The sequence below is a fragment of the Podarcis melisellensis genome (genome assembly GCF_964234715.1).
Source record: "Podarcis melisellensis genome assembly, chromosome: 2".
Taxonomy (NCBI): Eukaryota; Metazoa; Chordata; class Lepidosauria; order Squamata; family Lacertidae; genus Podarcis; species Podarcis melisellensis.
Window position 1 is genome coordinate 47,687,130 of NC_138529.1, and position 20,393 is coordinate 47,707,522.

Consider the following 20,393-nt stretch of genomic DNA (forward strand, 5'->3'; position numbering starts at 1 on the left):
GCAGCAAATCATAGCCAGGCTTGCTGTGACTTTGATTACGGGAAAGGGAGGATTTCTTTGTTAGGGGTCCATCAGAGCTTCATACATTTTAAAATGTTAAAAATAAAATTAACTTTAAAACAAAGTTAGCTTCAGATTACAAAGCACACCAAAGGAAGGTGCTAACTACATGTTTGTAGCAACTACATTTTTGATGGGTTACTTCAAGGCCTAAAGCTAAAAAACCACACCTGTTGATTTATACTGTATACTCCAAGAATTATTTTGACTTCTGCAGCAGTTCACATTATTAAACCTTGTGTATCATATCAGATTACAATTTCAAAACAATTGGAAATCTTCTTTGTACAGAGGTCATGTTTGTGCTTTCAACTTTGGCAAAAAGTAAAAACAAACAATTTTAGGGACATCTATCCTCTCTTTTTTAATGTAATCTCAAAAAATGAGATTTACTATCACATTCTTGCCCTGTCCTGTTGAAGTTCCAGTATCTCTCTCTCTTTTTTTATTTTTTGGACACATTGGAAACATAAATCCCGGACTGTTCAAAAACTTCAGCTCAAACTCCTCAATTTTAGCTTAGCGTGGAGACCAACATTTTACCACAATTTAATTTAATGCTTAGATTGAAATTCCTTCTTCTCCCCACTGCAACAATTTTATCTAGTGCGCTTGTTATAATTAGACTAGGCTTTGTATTGCCTGTCATTGTCGCCATCAGCATCATCATCATCATAGACATTTATTGTGCTAGCCATAGGCCATGGCATCATTCAGAAAAATAACAAAAGGAAAAACAGCAATAACCATAAAAATAATCAGGCACCACACATACAATATAAACCACAGTCACAACTACTAAGATTGTTTGTTGCATAAAACAGAATAGCAGAAGATTTGCTAGTAAAATGTGCCAAATTAAATATCCGAATCCCCTTTGCAGTTGACCGCTATTTTATCTAGTTATTTCCTCCTGATCTTCTTAGCTGCCAGCTCATAGAGTGTTATTTTATAAGTTACAAAGTCATCAGTATCGCTCAGTAGCCATTTCACCCTTTCCAACTATTCAAGTGAGTTCCATTCGGAAACAGGGGTTTTATGAATCGGTCTCTTGGGTCTATATATAACGGGCATTGCAATAAATAGTGGCACAGGTCCTCCACACAGGGTTGCCCACACAAAGTATTTCTTCATAATGTACTTTGCCGTAGCATCCATCCAACACCGCTGAGGGTATCGATTGGAATCATAATTCTGTGAAAGCAATTCTAAGCACGGCAAGTGGGAGCTTTGACAGCTAACTGGCCCGGGTATGCTCGGTTTTAATAAGTGGGAACCATGGCAAACTCTTGGTAGAAGCCATCATGGTTATATCCCTTTCTGCATGGGACCTAAAGAGACAATCTCTTAAGTGCCTCTTGTCCATCTTCATAGTCACCTGAAAACCTTGTAATTGGTATTGGGACAAGAGGCGTTGGATACCATCCTTCCAACATTTGGTCTGTTTCTGTTCTATGTGTGACATAGCGGGGAATCTCTCCTCCAAAAGAAATTGAAGTCTTTTCACATAATTTAAGCACAGGTAATCAATTCTGGCCTGTATTGTTGTCACAACACAATTGTTGTCAGTATACATCCAAATGAAACCCTGGAGAGGGATATCAGAGTAAACCTATGGCTTTATACATATGTTGATAGTCTGATTTATTTGTAGAACTACTGGTCTAAAATAAAACCAAAGATACATCCCATTAGCTGAAGTTACCTCTACTTCTCTAGGTTTTCATGTATCCATTAGATCAAGTAAAAGCTACAACCTTGCAGCAACCGTCAGACATAATAACAGTATCTTTTTAGATTATTGCTTTATTTTTTCTCAAGTGTTGTTGACAAAAGCTTTAAGCTTTTTTTCATTACTGCAAGTTTGCCATCTGTCAAAAGACAATCACTTTTGACCTTCACTCAGTATTTCAGTCTTTTGAAATATTCATTCCCCAACACATTCTAGATATTATTTTCCTACCTTCTTGCAAACACAGGAAAATCACTTCCCAGCACTTTGAGCAAGCTTCATTCAAAGCTGGTCTATATCAGGACCCCTCCAGGCATTATTTTTATTGAAGATTCATCATGATGTACATACTTGGTGTTGATGGAGAGGCTATGTGTTATTGCACGATCAGCACAACTTGTGCCTGTGAAAGTTGCAGGGTGGTTAAATGGCTTCAGTTGCCCACTTCAGCTTTTTTCCACATGTACGCAAAATGTGAGAGGGAGAGGGAGACTGGAGCAACACTGACTTGAAATTAGTTCTGTTTAATTGTTTTGGGTGGTACCAATGGATCTCTGGATCACTAGTACTATAATATAAACTAAACATAAACATTGTCAAATTAGGAAACTGAGACTCTGTGTAGCAGATATGGGGGTTGGGGGTGGGAAACCAACAGCAATCCAGCACTTATGCTCATTATTAAACAAATGTATCAACAGCAATTGGATCTTTGTGTGATGAAGGAATAATATGCTACTCTTGAGGGGTTTATGAAACTGGTATATTAAGATAAGGCGATGCTATATACATCAAAGCAGTGATGTTTAATAAAGATAAGCAATGTTTCACCAACATAGATGCTTGGCTGTCGTAACCAAGTTGTATGGTGTATCAGAATATAGTTGAAATAATTGGCAAAAAATGTGAGTAGAAACAATCATAAAATGGCTTTTCCCAGCTGAGAAAATAAGTTGTAAAAAGTGATGTTTACAATTCCTGTTTCCATGTTGTGCTGCTATAATGTATGAGAGAGTCTTACACGTCCAGTGTGCTTGACTACATCGCATCTTCATGCAAGGGTAAGCTTTGACTTTTAGTTGGAAGTAAATGGTGCCAGAGGAAGCAACTGTAACTTGCAGATTGGATTGCTGTTAGCTTTTGTATATAAGCTTCAGGCAAGTATTAGCCTTCCCTTGTCATAATAAAACATGCATTTTCATTCTTGTTTCAACCTCATGTAGCGGGTTAGATTAATTTGCTAATAAAGAAGATTAAATCAGCTTTAACGACCACTGATAAACTTGATAGAATGAAGGCTGCAGTACTATTATTAACTAATGTGAATTGGGAAAAGTCCTTAATTTTGTTGTTAATTAGCAAGCTTTGAGCTTTACCTTTTTCGGAAAAAGGCAATATGTATTAACTGATATTTGATTTAATAAAGGTATAATACAACCAGATGATGAATGGCTAAATCCTGCTTTCGCCTTTTATAAATACTGCTGGGATATGATATTAATTCATGCTGGCTGGTAATCTAATTCACATTTGCTGTCTGGTTTTCTTAATATCTCGATTTGACACAGAATTGGATAGTGATGGAGTTGCTCAGGAAACAATTATGAATAGCATTGGGTGCTTTAATTGTGCTACAAGAAACTGATGAGAAGGAATTTGAGGGTTTTGTGCTACAGACTTGTATAGTACAGGCTACAGCATTATTCATCTGAATAGAATAAGTGGCATCCAAATGCTGGGACAGTTAGAAGTTTAGTAATCTAAGTAGCAGTGATGTGTTTGTGTTTTAAAAATATAGGGCTACCATTGTCTGGGATTTCCTAAAACTATAGTCCTGAATTAATCTAGATTGCTCCTGCTAATAGTGCTAGTAGTAGATTTTTATTATGTCTTAGTTCTTAGTAGTTGCATGGGTCCCGATGATGTCTGTATATGTTTTCCAAGTTCTCAGGTGCAGGACATGGGGAGATAGCCTGTTCTGAACTGGGTTGCACTCCCCTGGAAGGAACAGCTCCATAGCTTGGGGGTACTCCTGGATCCAACATTGTCATTTGAGGCCCAGATAGCTATGGCTGGTTCACTAGCTACAGGCCATTTTGGATGGAGATGACTCTGTTGGAATTCTGCTACCCGGTCATCGGTATGTGCCTATCTGATCAGGCACCGGCTGAATTCCTTAGACCTCCCTCCGGCGTCTCCCGGCAGGATAAACAACACGAGGTCCGTTCCGGCGATTTTCCTCAGGCTGTGAGGAAAACACACCAACTGCTTCTCCTCCTCTCCTCCTCCCTGCATATCCCCAGGGAGGGGAATCAGACACAGTCAGAAACGTATCTACATGTCTTTATTTGTGTCTTTTAGCAGTCATACAGTAAACATGTCTGCTCTCTTCAACATACAGAGAGAAACTCCGACTCCACCCATGTACATCCTGTACAGGTCATATGACAAACCCACTGAGCTAACATCCGGTGCTCAGTACAGAATGGACTGCCCCTTTGTTCCCATGGCAACAGTCACAAACATCCTGTTTGGCTTTCCAGCCACAAGCAGCAGACGGTGCTGCCTTTGCTTGCTGCAGCTTTGGTGCTTTAGAATAACATCCTCCCCCTAAAGTATCAATGCGTGCTGCGAGCAAAGCGTCATCCAGAGAAGAAAACAAACAGTTGTTATACTTATAACATTCCCCTGTTGTTTCAGTTCCACCCTTGGAACTACCCGCCACTGGTTTTACCAATGTACCTCTCTGGTTGTGTGACTTCCAAGGAATGAGTGCTTCTGCATTACCTTGGTTTGCAACTCTCTGTTGTGCCTTTGTCTCTGACTCAGACACAGCTTCAATTTGACGTTGGTCGTTTACAACAGCAACACATAAGTTAGCAAACTCTTGTGAATACCTCTTGGGTGGTACACCCTTCGTTGCTCTCTCAGACCTACGTAAGAGGTGCTGCTCTTCTTTGATTTCTGGTTCAGCCTCTGAACTCTCTGGAGAACCAGTACTAAGCTTAATCAGTGGTTCATCCTCCTCTTCTGAGGGTCTAGTCATTGTGTGAGATTTCCTCTCAATGACCGTGACAACTGAGCTGTCTGAGCTATCGCTGTCATCATCAGTACTACTGAACTCAATAAAATCAACATCATCATCATCATCAGAATCATCTTCACCTGTGGGAAATGTGTGAACAATCACTCTCTCCTGTTCAGGAGCACTCTCTAGAAATTTTGTGAGAATCACCTTTCCAGATTCAGACAAAATTACTCTGTAGAGACCCTTTTCATAACCCACAAAAATGCCTCTGGCATTCTTTGCTCCACCTGGAGTTTCTGTTCTCACATGAGACCCAAAAACCTTGAAATGGGCAACAGAAGGTTTTCTGTGGAACAGTTTCTCAAAAGGAGAACATCCCAACTCTTTTGAAAACTTTCTCAACCACGTGTAACAATATGACATTAGCGATTCAGCCCAGTACTCATGTGGCAGATGTGAACTAAGTAATTGCGCATGCATTCCCTTTTGCAATTCTTTGTTCACCCTAACACAAACACATTTGTTCCAAGCTTCTTCGGAAGCTGCAAGTTTGTGTCTTATCCCTTTCTTCTTCAGGAACCTCTGGAACTCCTGTAAAAGAAAAATTGGCTTCTCATCTGTGCAAAGACAATCTATGTCAGCATCATGCATATTTTTAACCTTGTCACAAAACTCTTTAAACCTTTCTAAGGCTTCTTTCGGTCTCTCCAAAAGATAAATCCAGACAAAACCTGTAAAAGAATCAACACATATTAGGTAATACTTTGCATTGCCTCTAGATGGTTCTAAAGGACCAATCACATCAGCATACACCCGCTGAAATGCTCTTTTGCCCCTCGAGGTGACCTGCTTGGCGTTCTTCTCAGCTACACCTGCAAAAGAAATCATGTTAGAATCACAAGAATTACATTTCATGTAATCACTTTGATCAAAAGTCAACAAATACAGTCCATCTTTCTCTTTGGCAGAAAGATACAGCTCTCCATCTTTGTAGATCTCGCAGTGTTGATCATCATAGGACAGTTTTAGTCCCTTCTTGGCAATCTGCGAAGCGCTGAGCAGATTAAACTTCAATTCTGGAACCAAATAAACATTGCTTATAGTCAAGTTCAGACTTTTAAGATACACAGACCCAATTCCGGTCGCTTCCAGCTCTTGACCGTTGGCTGGTTGTACAGTGAAGCTTCTTAAACGTAGAAAATAGTCCTCTGTGTCCCGTCATGTGAACTGTGGCTCCAGTATCCAAAACAAAGAAATTTCCCGCTTCTGGTGTGGCTTTTAGCGACATCAAAGCCTTTGCAGTCTTTGCCTTTGGCTTGGTGTGACCTTTGTCTGACGCGTCAGACTTTGTGGAGCTTCCCTTGGCTCCTTTATTCTTACGTGGCTTCTTGCAGTTCCGCTGAATATGCCCAGTCTGGTCACAATTGTAACATCGGACAACGTTCATGGCTACAGCATCTCCTCCAGTAGCTTGAGCAGTGGGGGTGTTAGAACTCCGTTCTTCCCTCCCCTTGTCCTTGACTTCCAGGGCGGCAAGTCTGTCGTGTTCATTCAACACGACGGCAAAGACCCTCTCCGAAGTCAGTTCATTCGCTGGGAGGGACCCCAGCTGACTGGCAACTGTTTTGTAAGTCCGATTCAGGCTGTTGATCACCATGAAGCAAAACACTTCCTCCTGCAAACGGAAATTGCGTTCCACCATCTGTTGACGCAGAAATTTCATTTCCGTCAGGTGCGCTTGAACATCTCCATCAGGCGCAAGCCTCAGGTTGGTCAGCTTCTCAAAATACAGCAACGCTGAAGAACCTGCATCTCTCTGATGTGTCCTTCTCAGCGTGTTCCAAACATCTCTCGCGTGCTCTAAGCCCTGTATGTGGATCAATTGCGAATCTGACACGCACAGAATTATGGCAGTTCTGGCCTTCACATCCTGTGACTCCCAAGCACGCGTTGGCGCTGCAGGAATGGGGTTCTCAATCACGTCAAACAGTCTCTGATTCTGCAGCAGGGCCTTCATCTTAATAGACCAAGATGCATAATTGTCACTGGTCAAAAGGGGCGGAGAAGGCAGGGCTCCCCCCTTCTTGGCATCCATTTTGAGTCCTTGCATTGACTCTTTAAAACACAAGCCTCTAAAATCCAATAGCTGGCTTGTTTACACTCTGTGCGACCTGGCAGCTCTCAACGCTGGCTGCGTTGGAAATTTCCAAGAGCTCCTCAGCCTTCGTAGTCAAAACATTCTATTGTTGCTTTCACTTCTCCTCTCTGAGGATCAGCCTTCACTGAAAGGCGTCGCTTAGCAACAGCACATTCCAATCCCTTGGAGAAGAAACCACAGGAATGTTTGGTATGCGGTTTCACTTTTAACCGGAGCCGTTTCCCATACGCTGCTCCCTCGAAGCAGAGAAAATAACTCAATCTGCATCCACTCTTCTAAACCCGAAAATCACATACCTGGGCTCCGTGGCTTTTGCTTCCAGCTTGCTCTGGTCAGCTTCTGGCTGCAGAGAATCAGCTTTCTCAGGTCAGGCATCCATGGAAGCCACTTCTTGATGCAGAGGGCGATGAAAACAGGAACCATCCTCTGCTACCACTGTTGGAATTCTGCTACCCGGTCATCGGTATGTGCCTATCTGATCAGGCACCGGCTGAATTCCTTAGACCTCCCTCCGGCGTCTCCCGGCAGGATAAACAACACGAGGTCCGTTCCGGCGATTTTCCTCAGGCTGTGAGGAAAACACACCAACTGCTTCTCCTCCTCTCCTCCTCCCTGCATATCCCCAGGGAGGGGAATCAGACACAGTCAGAAACGTATCTACATGTCTTTATTTGTGTCTTTTAGCAGTCATACAGTAAACATGTCTGCTCTCTTCAACATACAGAGAGAAACTCCGACTCCACCCATGTACATCCTGTACAGGTCATATGACAAACCCACTGAGCTAACATCCGGTGCTCAGTACAGAATGGACTGCCCCTTTGTTCCCATGGCAACAGTCACAAACATCCTGTTTGGCTTTCCAGCCACAAGCAGCAGACGGTGCTGCCTTTGCTTGCTGCAGCTTTGGTGCTTTAGAATAACAGACTCAACCATGTTACTCCATGCTCTAGCAACTTCCAGACTGGATTACTGCAATGCATACTACAATGTCCGAGTTGTCTTCCAAAGACAGCCTCAAGTATTTTTTCTGTAAAGGCTATTAACTTGGGGTGGGAGTAGAGAAATAAATAAGTATGTTTTTATGTGCTGTGTGCATGAATTGGAACAATAACATTAGGTTAGTCATTTTAGGTACATACCGATGTATCTGTCTGATAATAACAATCCAGTGATTTCAATTTTTTGTTTTGTTAGGCAGTTACACTTCTTAATGAGAATATGTTTTCTCTCAGGCTGTATGAAGGCAAAGAAGTGACAGAATTTGAAGAAGCAATGAGGAGGCTTTTTGAATCAATCAACAACCTGATGAGAAGTCAAGAAAAAACAGCCCTTATACCACAGGTTTGCCTGCTTTACCTGTCTTGCCCTGGATTAGAGCACGTGGAAGTACAAATGTAGATAGACAGCTTTGGGGAGTTCATTCTCTTTCCCCCTCCCTCCCTTTAATGGAAGTATAGGATTTCTCAAGAGTTCTCAGAAACTTGTGTGTGTGTGTGCATGTTGTTTGTATGCTTATTTTAACACTGAAATTTCTTTAGGACCAAATAATCTATTCTAAACAGCTGCTTAGAAGTAGAATACATTGTTATTGGTCTGCCCAGAGTGCCCTTTCACTGTTACAGTAACAATGTGGGTAGCACTGCATGGGGACTCCTGCAACCATATGAAATCATGCCAAATGCTTAGGGCTTTCTGACAGAATTTGTGCCTATGTGACTAGCTTTGCCCACACGAAAAATGCTGAGAAATAGATTTTTTAAATAATAAATAAATACTGAAATATTGAATATTGAGTCAGTATTTGAATAATAAAATTGTAGAGTTGGAAGAAATCCTGAGGGTCGTCTAGTCCAACCCCTTGCAATGCGGGAATCTCAACTAGATCACACACGTCATACGACCATCCAAGGAGAGTCAATCACCTCTCATGGGGGTCTGTTCCACTGTCAGACAGCTCTTACTGTCAGAAAGTTCTTTATTATTCCTCCCCGCGAACAACATGACTACCTCTGCCCCCCTCATTCTTTTAGAAAGTGAATGTAGCTGTCTAGTTTCCTTTGACAACTTGGTGTTGTAGCGAATGGGGTGGGGAGGGATAAGGAAGACTCAGAGGAAACCTGAGCTTAATCAGGCAGCGTATGATATGCCTTAGACTTAGGTAGGCTGTTTTCTGAGGCACCAAAAAGGAATCGTAGAGTTGGAAGGAACCACGAAGGTCATCAAGTCCAACCCCCTGCAATGCAGGAATCTTTTGCCCAAAGGGGTGGGGCGCTCAAACCCATAACCCTGAGATTAAGAGTCTTGTGTCCCAACTGATCTGAATCCTGTGCATTTGTACATAGCACTAATAAATATCAAGGTGCCAAGTAGGCTAGCACAAGATCTGAATTCCATTTAGGTGTTTGCAGAAGCCTTTCTTGGAGATATATTCAAATTTATTTATTATTTTGAGGCTGGGGTGTTATTTAGATTTGTGATAGCACTGTGAAATCTTATAGCTAATGTAATCCCACTACTAAGGTCTGGAAGATCAATCTTCCTGTGAAGTAGCACAGCTGAGTATTAGAGCAAAAAATAATCAATTGCACTTTGAATCCCTCTATTTAGTTTCAATGTTAAAGATCTGCAGGTTGGAATAGGTGGTGATAAACTGGGAAAGTGAGACCAAATATGGATGAAGAAGCTTACATTCTGTGGACTTTAGGCTGCTAAAAGTAATCTAAGCATGGCATTTTACAGTTGTTGTTGTTGTTTTAAAAAAATATGAACCAGGAAGCTAATGACTATTGTTGTTGATAATAATTGAAGGTCACCATATGAAAATGTGACATACATATATATATATATATATATATATATATAGAATTATCCTCTTAATCCTCTGCTCAGAAGAATAAAAGTTGGGTTTTGTTTGTTTGTTTGTTTGGTTGGTTGGTTTTGCTTTGTGGTGTGATTGTTAAGCAAAGCAAATATGTTTTCCTCAAGCACCTGATTTCATTTGGGCTTTGTAGTCTAGGGAAATAACTGATTGCTCACACAGAGATGATTTTAAACACGTAGCTGTCCAGGAGGCAGAAACGCCCTAAACATGTCCAAATATCATAAATTATGGTCAGCAAATGAATATTTCAGTAGCAACATGGGAGAAGCAGAAACCACAAGGAAAGGAAATGCCATGTTTTAAGTCAGACTTCAGCAGCAGGGAAAGATAAGGTGCCAAGTATGTTGGAAAAGATAGGCACTAAAATGGAAATGCCACGGCAGTGTGTACATGGACTGAGTATAAATGAGAGCAGCTGAGCACTTTGATCATAAAACTAAGCTTACGATCCAGAGCGAAACTGCAGGAATATTTTTAGTTGCATCACTAGAATTTGGGTGAAGAAGTCTCCCCCTCAAACTTCCTAAGTATCCCCCCCCACCTTTGCTTGGAATACTTTTCTTATAGAAACCAGAAAATGTAATGATTTTTTAAAAAATAACCCTCTTACTATTCTTCCCCACCTCCAAATCTCTGTATTATCTTGCTCTGAAGAAACTGCCTTACAAATAGGCACTTTAAAAACAATCAATCTTGGAGAATCAAGTAAGGCTACAAGAAATGCCTTTCAAATTAATTTTTGTTTGAGGAGAGTGGGAAGGGATTTTACTGAAGGAACATTCATATTTAGGTGGCCTGCTTTTTAAGTTTCTTAAGTCTCCCTGCTTGCAATTTAAGGGGCTATTCACTTCTAGAGACAAATGATAAAAAAAAAATGTTTTTGTTTAAATAACTCCAGTGAATATCTGTGAACATTTCGTTCCTTTTAAGCAAGCTAATGCTTAGGATCACATGATGACAATGTACATGTCTGTTAACTTCAGATATGTCACTCCCCCCCCCCCCGGCTGTTTGCTATTCATAAGAAATCTATAAAGTGGTACCTCTGGTTATGTACTTAATTCGTTCCGGAGGTCCGTACTTAACCTGAAACTATTCTTAACCTGAAGCACCACTTTAGCTAATGGGGCCTCTTGCTGCTGCCGCGCCGCGGGAGCATGATTTCTGTTCTCATCCTGAAGCAAAGTTCTTAACCTGAAGCACTATTTCTCGGTTAGCGGAGTCTGTAACCTGAAGCGTATGTAATCTGAAGCGTATGTAACCCGAGGTACCACTGTATTTTAATGTGGCAGCACCTACACTTTGGAACTCCTTGCATCTTGATATCAGGCAGGCTCCTTCACTGTACTTTTTGGTGACTGCCAAAAACATGTTTGTTTAGACAAGCCTACTCAGATGTGTGTAATGTTGATTTGAATTTGTTTTTAGTTTATTGCTGATTTGTTTTTGAGATATTTTAAATAGCTGTTTTTACTGATAATTTTATTATTTTACTGATATATTTTATTGTTTTGGTAAATCAGTTTCAGGTTTGTTTGTTTTTACAATCAAGCAGTATATTAATTTTATGGAATAGAATAAATAAATAAATAGATAGATAGAAATGTTTTGGCCTTTTAGTAGAACCAGTACAGCGTAATGGTTAGTCAGCCAAATTCAAATTCCTTCTCATTCGTAAGATTCCCTGGGTATCCTTGGCTGAATTTCTCACATGAATGTGAGATGTCACATGAACCTAGTGTGAAAGAGAGATCTGAGGATAATTACCACATGGAGAAAGGAACATGCAGGGCCACATTAACACCTGTAGACGTCATAAGCACTTAAAAGATTTTGGTGCCCCCCCCACACTAATAAACCATAAAATATTTTTAATTTTTTCAAAACCTATAGTAAGATGGAAAATAATGTTTATTTTTGTATACTTCCACTTTATTTATACTTTTAAAAAAAATTCTCCTACTTTTTCTAATTGCAAAGTCTTTGATCACATCCCCAAAACTAATCTTACGCAACACATCTACTTCTATACTTAGTAGAAATAAGGTAGCCAGCCCACCTTGTTGCATAATTGTTCTGTTGGGATTTTTAACATACTTCAAGTGAGAAAATGAACACTCAGTGGAGCAATTTGTGACCATTAATGTTAAAAATCTGGCAATGAAAAATTTCTGTGGTGCTCCTGTTCCCTTGATGTCCTAAGCACTTGCTTATTTTGTCTCACGGTTAATCCAGCCCTGGGAATGTGTCTAATCTGTGTGAACTTCATTCGGTATTTTTTTCACAGTACTGAATCTGTGGACAGAGCAGGGGGGGCCGGCCGCACCGGGCGCAACATCTGGGGGTTAGGGTTAGGGGGCGCAAATCCACGGGTTAGGGGGCACAAATCCACGGGTTAGGGGGCGCAAATTACTTGCCTTGCTCCGGGTGCTGACAACCCACGCTACGCCACTGGTTAGCAGGCACAGGGCTATCCACTGCCAGTATGCTTTGATTATTCCCAGAATGGCTGCTTACCCAGTCCTGTGGTGCGCTGCAGTTGCAGCCTGTTGCGACTGTTCCTGACCCCCCTGAAAACAACGCTGGACAGGGTGGCTGGAAGTTGGAAAATCCCTATGCTGGCCATGGAAGAGGGTAGGGTTTCCCACCAGTCTCAATTTTGAGTTCTGGCCAATCAGGCCAGTCCATGGGGGTGGGATTTGGGAGCAGAGAAGAGTGGAGCAGGCTTTGCTCCAGTCTGCCCCCAGAATTATTGCCTGTACAGACCTAAAATTGTCACAAAGTGGTGGTTGGGATACACCATGCACACAGCCCTAAGTAACTTGAAAGAAGGATGAGATAAAAATGTAATAAAATGAATAATTCTGTTTCCTTTTACCCTCCCCCCTCAAAAACGGTACACAATAGTACAGTACATGCAAAGCTATATGTTGCAAGTAGCATTTTGTGGTGACTGTTACCCAAAAGGAATGGAATGAGTTGGCACGTTGCTTTTAAAAGACAGTTGAGTTAACTGTGAAATAAATTAGAAGTGACACTTTTGTTATCTCTGTTTGTTGGAGTATGGTGAACCTGAATAGCAAGCTTTGTACCAGGCATTGTTAACAGCAACATTGTCTTTGCCAGAGTGTGCCATACTTAATGGGTTTGCCCTTGAGAAACATAGAAGTGTGGTGTTCTTTAGGACATGTGACATACCATTTGCGTGTGTGTTTGTGTGTGGTAGCATGTGGAAACAACAAGCAGCACTTTGCACATGCCTCTCTGTTTGAAGTTTTGTGTAATAAAGACTTGAATAAAAATTGAACTGAGCTTTTATTGCCATTTCTTTGGGGCCATCTTTTTGAGCCTCGATGTGTCTACTGCTCCCCTGAGAGTAAGGATAGCGCAGGGACTTGCTTTCTTATTAACAAACCGGAATGTATCTGCCATAATTATCATCATGTATCTTTCACATTCACAAATTTGTTGTGATGGAATCAGCTAAAATATTAATACTGTGGTGGGAATAGTGTGTGTGTATCTCATCTCATAAATATGCAGCATCCATGTCCATGGGTAATGTGTCCAGAAACCTAACTTACCATAATGCCTTTTCCATCCTAAAAAATAAGCCTAGGTATTACTGAGCGAAAGCAAATGCAGTTGGTTTACTTCAGGTTGGTTCTTGGTTGTGTAATGTGTGTACTTCTTTCGTAGTGGAGAGTCAGGAGAAAATAAGTTTATTATTTTATTTCCATTTGTTTTTCTTCATTGATCTAAATGCTTCTTACCAGGACCTCAGGGTCCCATTTATTAGGCTACCCCCATGTATCCTTAAGTTGTGATGATACTTGAGGCTCATCCAGACTTTCCTTTGTGTTGCACTTCTAGGCACAGGTTTGTGCTTTAAAACTGCATGTTTGAGCAGTGGTGTTTTTTTGGAGGGGGTGGTGGTCCTGGCACTCTTCTCAGGAATACCAGTGTTTTACAGCTGAATCAAAGCAAGCAGCAATTAGGTTTTCCAAGGATTGCCATTTGCTCTCATTTAGAGGTAAAATGTGGGTTTTCCCAGGTATGATGGCCTTTAGTTTACAGGTGTTTATGAAACATGCAACAAAATGATCAAGTATTTTATATTTCTTTCATTCAGGTGGCTGCCTTGAAGTATATTCCTTCTGTTCTCCAAGATGTGGAAACAGTGTTTGATGTCAGGTTACTTAGGTGAGCTAACATTCAGAATTCAGTGTCATCTAGGTGACACTATACCTTTAGCAGGACTATGCTGCTATTGGGTTAGTTAAGTAAATTCACACTTGATGCATTGCTGCTGCAAACTCTTATTCTGGAACTGAAGTTATATCTGATTTCAGAAACAGCCTAAGTTGACATAAGCAATGTGTCTAAAAAACATAGGCTTCTCATTACCAGATATAAAATAAGCAGGAAAATAACAGTTGCTCTGTTGTGACAGTTAAAATATCTATGGCAAACACTAGCAAGTTTAACTGTTTGGAAGACCTCCATATGTTTCATCAAATTCTTTTTTAAAATATAACATATTAATCTAATCTAATGATTTCATTTTTCTATCTTTTGCAGCCAGCTCTTATATGAATTTTATACTTGCATTCCACCAAAATCTCTACAGAATCATAAAGTGCGCTCCATGAAGAATATAGTATGCAGCAATCTCTTTAAAAAACAAGGTAAATTCAGAATGACTTGGGAATAATGATTAAAAAAACAACAACCCTGCTATCCCATGTTGGTTAGGTCTCTCTCCAAATATCTTAGGCACATGCTCTTTCTTCTGCACTGCTTTGGCCCCTCTGCACTTTCGTGTGGACATTTTTACCCTCATCCCTTACGTATGATTTACCATGAACTGAGATGCTTCTGAGCTCCTGTAGACTCTACCTCAAGATCAGGTTAAAAGCTGCTCTGCCATTTTGAGTTTAAGCACCAACAATCTGGTTCCATTCTGGTTCAAGTGGAGCCCATCCCTTTCATACAGGCCTGGCTTGTTCCATCACGTTGCCCTAACATATTCAAACTTCTCCTTCTGACACAACTGTCTCATCTGCCCATTAAGACTCCCCACCTGTGCTTGTCTAGCTGGCTCTGCTTTTTCATCAGGTAGCATTTCAGAGAAAGCTACATTGAAGGTCTTGGTTTTCAGCCTCCTACCTAGTAACCTTAATTTTGCTTCTAGGACTGCATGACTGCATTCCACCACATCAGTGGTACCACATGTAACAAGATGTAACAAGACCACTGATTTCTTCCCTTCTACCATGGAATATCCAGACGTTGCATGACATCTGCAGACAGGCTGCATATCCATCACAAACTTAATGATTGAATTGTTCACTGAGCCATTTCAATATGCTCTGCTATTTAAAAACAAAGGGCTTACTGATTCTTTAATTGTTGTATCCTTGAAAGCATTTGAGAAATGCTAGTGATATGCTATGGCATCAATTATTTGGTGGCTAACAGTTTGCATTAGGTGTTTGAGAGATTTTTTGAATTCCAGATGTTTCTGTGCCTTTCGGGTGTTTGCAAAAAATGTTGCAGAGTATGCCTAAAAGTACTTTATCATCTCCTTCTTCCTCAGTTCTGCTGATGCTTATAAGTTAATTATCGTAACAGTGTCTTAAGCACCCATTTGCAGGATAAAGCATGCATTACAAGATATAGGAGCAACAATGCCTAATAATTTGTGCTGGTGCAAAACACACCTCAGCAAAACATACCCACCACCAGTATAATTCAGCTGTTGTCCATTCATTTTCACCATAAACTGCCTTCCTTTATTTTTTTATAATAAAATTTTAATAAAGCTTTTCAACATACAATAAAAAAGAAACAAAACAAGAAATAAGAAAGAGAACAAAGAGAAAACCAAGCAGACACAGAAAGATAATAACAGAAAAGAGAAAGAGATAAGTAAAAGTGACTTCCAACTATCTGTCAGTTGTGCCTGCAAGAGTTCCTTATAATAATCCAGTGTTCAGTCCAGAGTAATGTCCAGTTATTCCTCCCTCTGCTAGCTGATGTTAAATCCAGGCATCTCAGTTTCATTCCTTTTCCTTCCTATCCATGAAGTTCATAAGTAAGAATCAACCTTAATCTTCCTCCAATCAAACACCACAACTTTACCTCCTGATTTAAAAAGACATGCAGTGCTTATTCTTTATTCCTCACGAGTTTCTTTGCTGTGTTTATATAATAAGACAATATCCATAACAAATTATGTAGACATTAATTCACAGCCCAAACAATAGTATTGCAGGAGGCACGGCCACTTTTTCTTCTGAGATGATTCCAAGTTGTACACAGAGTCCTCTTTCCATGAATTCCATCTCCTCCTCCAACGTCATAGCTCCAGCACAACATTGTTCCGTTGCTTCCAGCACCGATACTACTGCAGGAGGCTTAGTCACTTTTTCTTCCCAGATCATTTCAGATTGTACTTCCAGCATCAACACTAAACTATCCTTTAGGGCTGGCAAATCATTCTTGGTATTTTCCCCCAGGAGCTGTGACTCTTCAGGAATCTGTGTGAAACCTTCCTTATTTTCTAATATTATATTATGTTCTGAAACACTTTGTATCAGAGTAAAAGATAATACACAGTGCATCTGCTTAAATGAGTTTCAAGTCCTTTATGGCATCTTCAAGTTTTTGTGACTTAAGCTTTCGTGCACCAAAGCCCAGTGTGCCATTCCACAAAAGCTTACGCCACAATCAGTTTGTGGGTCTTTAAGGTGCCACAAGACTGTTTGTTCTAATGCTGCAGGAGACTTTACATTCACTGGAATCACTAATGTTACTTCAAAAGGGAGTATAAAATAGTATGGTTACATGCCTCCTCTAACTAGGGAGCTCCTTACTATGAAGCAGACCATTCAATAAACACAGCATGCTAGTGGTAAAAGCAGCAGCACCTTGAAAATGTGCAAGTTATTTGTTTTCTGGAAAAGCAAAGAAACCAACTTACTAGCTTTTCCTTTCATGAGATTTTTTGTTCGCATTGTAATTTGGATTGCCCTATCTTGAAGAGCGATAAAGAGGACAGCCTGAGCCACTGCTAGCCTGAGCTGGAGAAAGAGATGTGCTGGTGCATGGGGCCGCTGTGCCTGTGCACCTCTTTTCCTGGCTCAGGCTGGCAGCAGCCATGATGTGCAGAGTGCCTAGAAGTCTCTATAAACATTCCACAGACCTTTAGATCTTCACAAATGGACACTGTGAAAACTCTTTTTACTTTCCTTGGAGCCTTAACTTCTCTAATAGCTTAATATGAGGTTGCCAGTTGGTCAGTACTCATCCATGTGGATCCATTCTATTACCCCAAATTTATTTGGGAACTGTTGGTGAGAAACTTTGGCAAAAGCTTTTTGGAGGTCCAAGTGTATGATGTTAACCAAACTAACTCCAATCCACATAAGGTAATTTTTCTTCAGGGTGAGGCAGAATTCCCTTTGCAGAAGCTATGTTTTCTCACAAAGGCTTATTCTTCTACATGCATAACAAATCTAGCTTTAAATGTGTTTTCCACATCCTGCTGGAATAGCTCAGTCAGCAGGGTTGGGGGGTCTAAGTCCCACGCTGGGCAAAAGATTTCTTTTTTTCTGGTGGGCTGGACTAGATGACCCTCATCCCTTCCAACAATTATATGATTATTTGAAATGACACAGGACAGTTGTTAAACCAAGTGACCTGCAATTTTCTAGCTCTCCCTTGAGAGCTCTCTCTTTAAATAATTTTTAGAGGAAGGAAATATTGGTAGCTTTCCCCCGACTCTTCGATAATCGGAAGGCAGAAGTCCTTGCCAAAAGGAAATCCCTTGTCTAGTAGCAATAGAGAAGTGTTATTCAGAGTGTTTCTAACTCTGGTTGAGAAGTTATTTGCAAAACTGTCAGGTCCCTTTCTTCATTGTTGGTAAGAAAGGCAATCCATTTTTAATTGTGCCTAGAGGCTTTCACAATGGGCTCAAGAGCTCCTACAAAATTTAATGAGAGTAAATAAATGAACAAACTCCTTTCAGATTGTCAGACTCTGTTTCCCACTTCAAACAACACATCCACAGAAGTCAAAATAAATAGGTTAAAACAATATTTTGCTGCCTTTGTACGTAAGAGAAAGCTAATTACTTCAGAGAAATGTTAGGCGAGAATAACATTGTAGTTTGGGATTAATTTTGATTTTGTCTAAATATGATTAAGATGAGGACAGGTGCCTTTTTCTCTCCCCTGTATTTGGTCTTCATAGCTAAAAAGCAACACAATTGCAAAGCACATGTGCCCACAGTGAAGTCTTTTAGGAATTTCAGTCACTAAGAGCATTGGAAGTTTTTTCATTTGGATAATAATGCTTTACACTTAAGAACTGCAGAATAAAATAACTAAAATTAATGTATTTTGATCTTTTGGAAGCCAGGTCCCAAATTCTGCAGGATAGCCTTCTTTATCTTAATGGATAGTTTGTACCAAATGACTGTGCAACTCCTTGAGAGATTTGCCAAGTGAACCTCGTTTTAGAAGACCACGGGGCTTTCCCATATGCCAAATATTTTATGAAGCTCATCATTTCTGCATCTTAAAATTGTGGTTGGGGAACTATTAAAAAATAAGCAAGTGTTGTTAATTTTAACATTTATAATTCAAGTCATGAGACCAAGCAATACCAGAACCAGCACACATTGCCTCAAAAATGGCTCAAAAGGAAGGTGACCTGGTAGGTGCAAAAGAAGAAGAAACCAAAGATTCCAACTGCATCCAGCAATTACGTTTTATTTCTATAAAATGCTAGGCCTTCGCTGACATGCTATAGAATAATAAGCCTGCATCTAACACAGGTCTGGATAAATGTGAGTTTTGATAAGAGCAACAGCTTAGGGTGAAGGATGTGTAGCCTTTTCCTCACATTTCGCCTTTTCCTTCCATTCTGCTTTCTTCATTTAAATCTCACCGCATTTTAAAGCTTCGGTGAGGCTAAGCATGACTTCCATTGATAAAACTATATAGATTGCCTTCTGTACTACTTTCACTTAGGGCCACACAAGATTTGCTGTCTTGGCATTTAAAATATAAATAGCATCGACTGAGGGTGAGGGCTGATAATTATCCGGATCACAGCAAGCAGGAAGGTAGAAATTAACCCCTTCTACCTCTGCATTTTTTAAAAAAATGTTTTTTATTGAAAGATTTTCATGGATAACAAAGGTACATATAGTGTCTCTGTTTTCAGTTCATAGTCTTTTGTACAGATCAGTTACATTTGGCTTGAGATACTACTATCATAAGGGACGCGGGTGGCGCTGTGGGTTAAACCACAGAGCCTAGGACTTGCCGATCAGAAGGTTGGCGGTTCAAATCCCTGCGACAGGGTGAGCTCCTATTGCTCAGTCCCTGCTCCTGCCAAACTAGCAGTTCGAAAGCACCTCAAAGTGCAAGTAGATAAATAGGTACCGCTCCGGCGGGAAGGTAAATGGTGTTTCCATGTGCTGCTCTGGTTTGCCAGAAGCGGCTTAGTCACGCTGGCCACATGACCCGGAAGCTGTATGCCAGCTCCCTCGGCCAATAAAGCGAGATGAGGCCGCAACCCCAGAGTCGGCCACGACTGGACCACGGGTCCCTTTACCTTTACCTTTACTACTATCATAGGCGTTGTGAGATTGGGGGGGGGAGAAGGGGATGGTGTTCTTTCCTCCTTTTGCATAGTGTATGTGTGGAGTTTTGTGCTAGTATCATGTGGATAGGTTCTTTATTTATTTGTTTTTGTTGGTGGTGTGGGAGGGATTATGTTTTTGCCTTGTTGGGCTGTATATGTAATAAAGGGAAGCTACACCAGAGGGAAGGCATCCTCTTTTGTTTGCCCCCATTCTACTTTCAGTTTGTTGGGTAGCTTTTCTAGTATGGCTGTTTCCCATACAGTTTGGTACCAGAGGTCCATGTTCACTCCTGACAGGTCCCTCTAGGATCTAGTTATGATGCTGCTAGGTGCTGAGAGTAGGTGAGGTAAATCCCTCCTCTGAAGCTGGTAATCACATTGGGAGAAAATCCCCCATTGGCACAAATGGGGAATTTTCTATCAATGCAAATTCTGGTTGCAGGAAAGGGATTTTCCTCAGGACTACATCTGCAAATGAAAGAGTCAGCTTCACTTTCTCTGCTTTACAACAATCCTGATCATTATCACCTCCTCCAATGATGCCACCTCAGTTTTATAAAACCTGTGAATTAAATTCAAAGTTGCATTTAGCATCACAGTGTAGTTTAACTCTTATAGAAACAGTTCTTTGATAAGCCCCTCCATTTTCCTTTTAATACCTTTAAAACACTTCCTTTTAAAAACAATAAAATACTTGGAACAAAAATTTACCTCATATACCAGTGATTAAAGATAACATTTTTTAAAATGCACATATGATGTCACATATATTGTCAAAATGAGAGTCATGAAATCATACCTTCCATTTAGAAATCTATGCAAATGTAACTGCGAGAGTTTTATTAGTCAGCACTACTCACACATACAAAGGGAA

General features: G+C 40.5%; 1 protein-coding gene across 5 annotated transcripts in view; it reads left to right on the plus strand.

The window, feature by feature from the left end:
* The window catches only part of DOCK2 (dedicator of cytokinesis 2), a 252,567-nt gene that overhangs the window by 44,070 nt on the left and 188,104 nt on the right, over positions 1-20,393 (plus strand). For all 5 annotated transcript variants that reach the window (XM_081899107.1, XM_081899111.1, XM_081899110.1 and 2 more), the window contains 3 exons: positions 8,214-8,322; positions 13,995-14,065; positions 14,444-14,550. In XM_081899107.1, the coding sequence (XP_081755233.1) occupies positions 8,214-8,322; positions 13,995-14,065; positions 14,444-14,550 (287 nt within the window). The remainder of the gene's footprint in view (positions 1-8,213; positions 8,323-13,994; positions 14,066-14,443; positions 14,551-20,393) is intronic.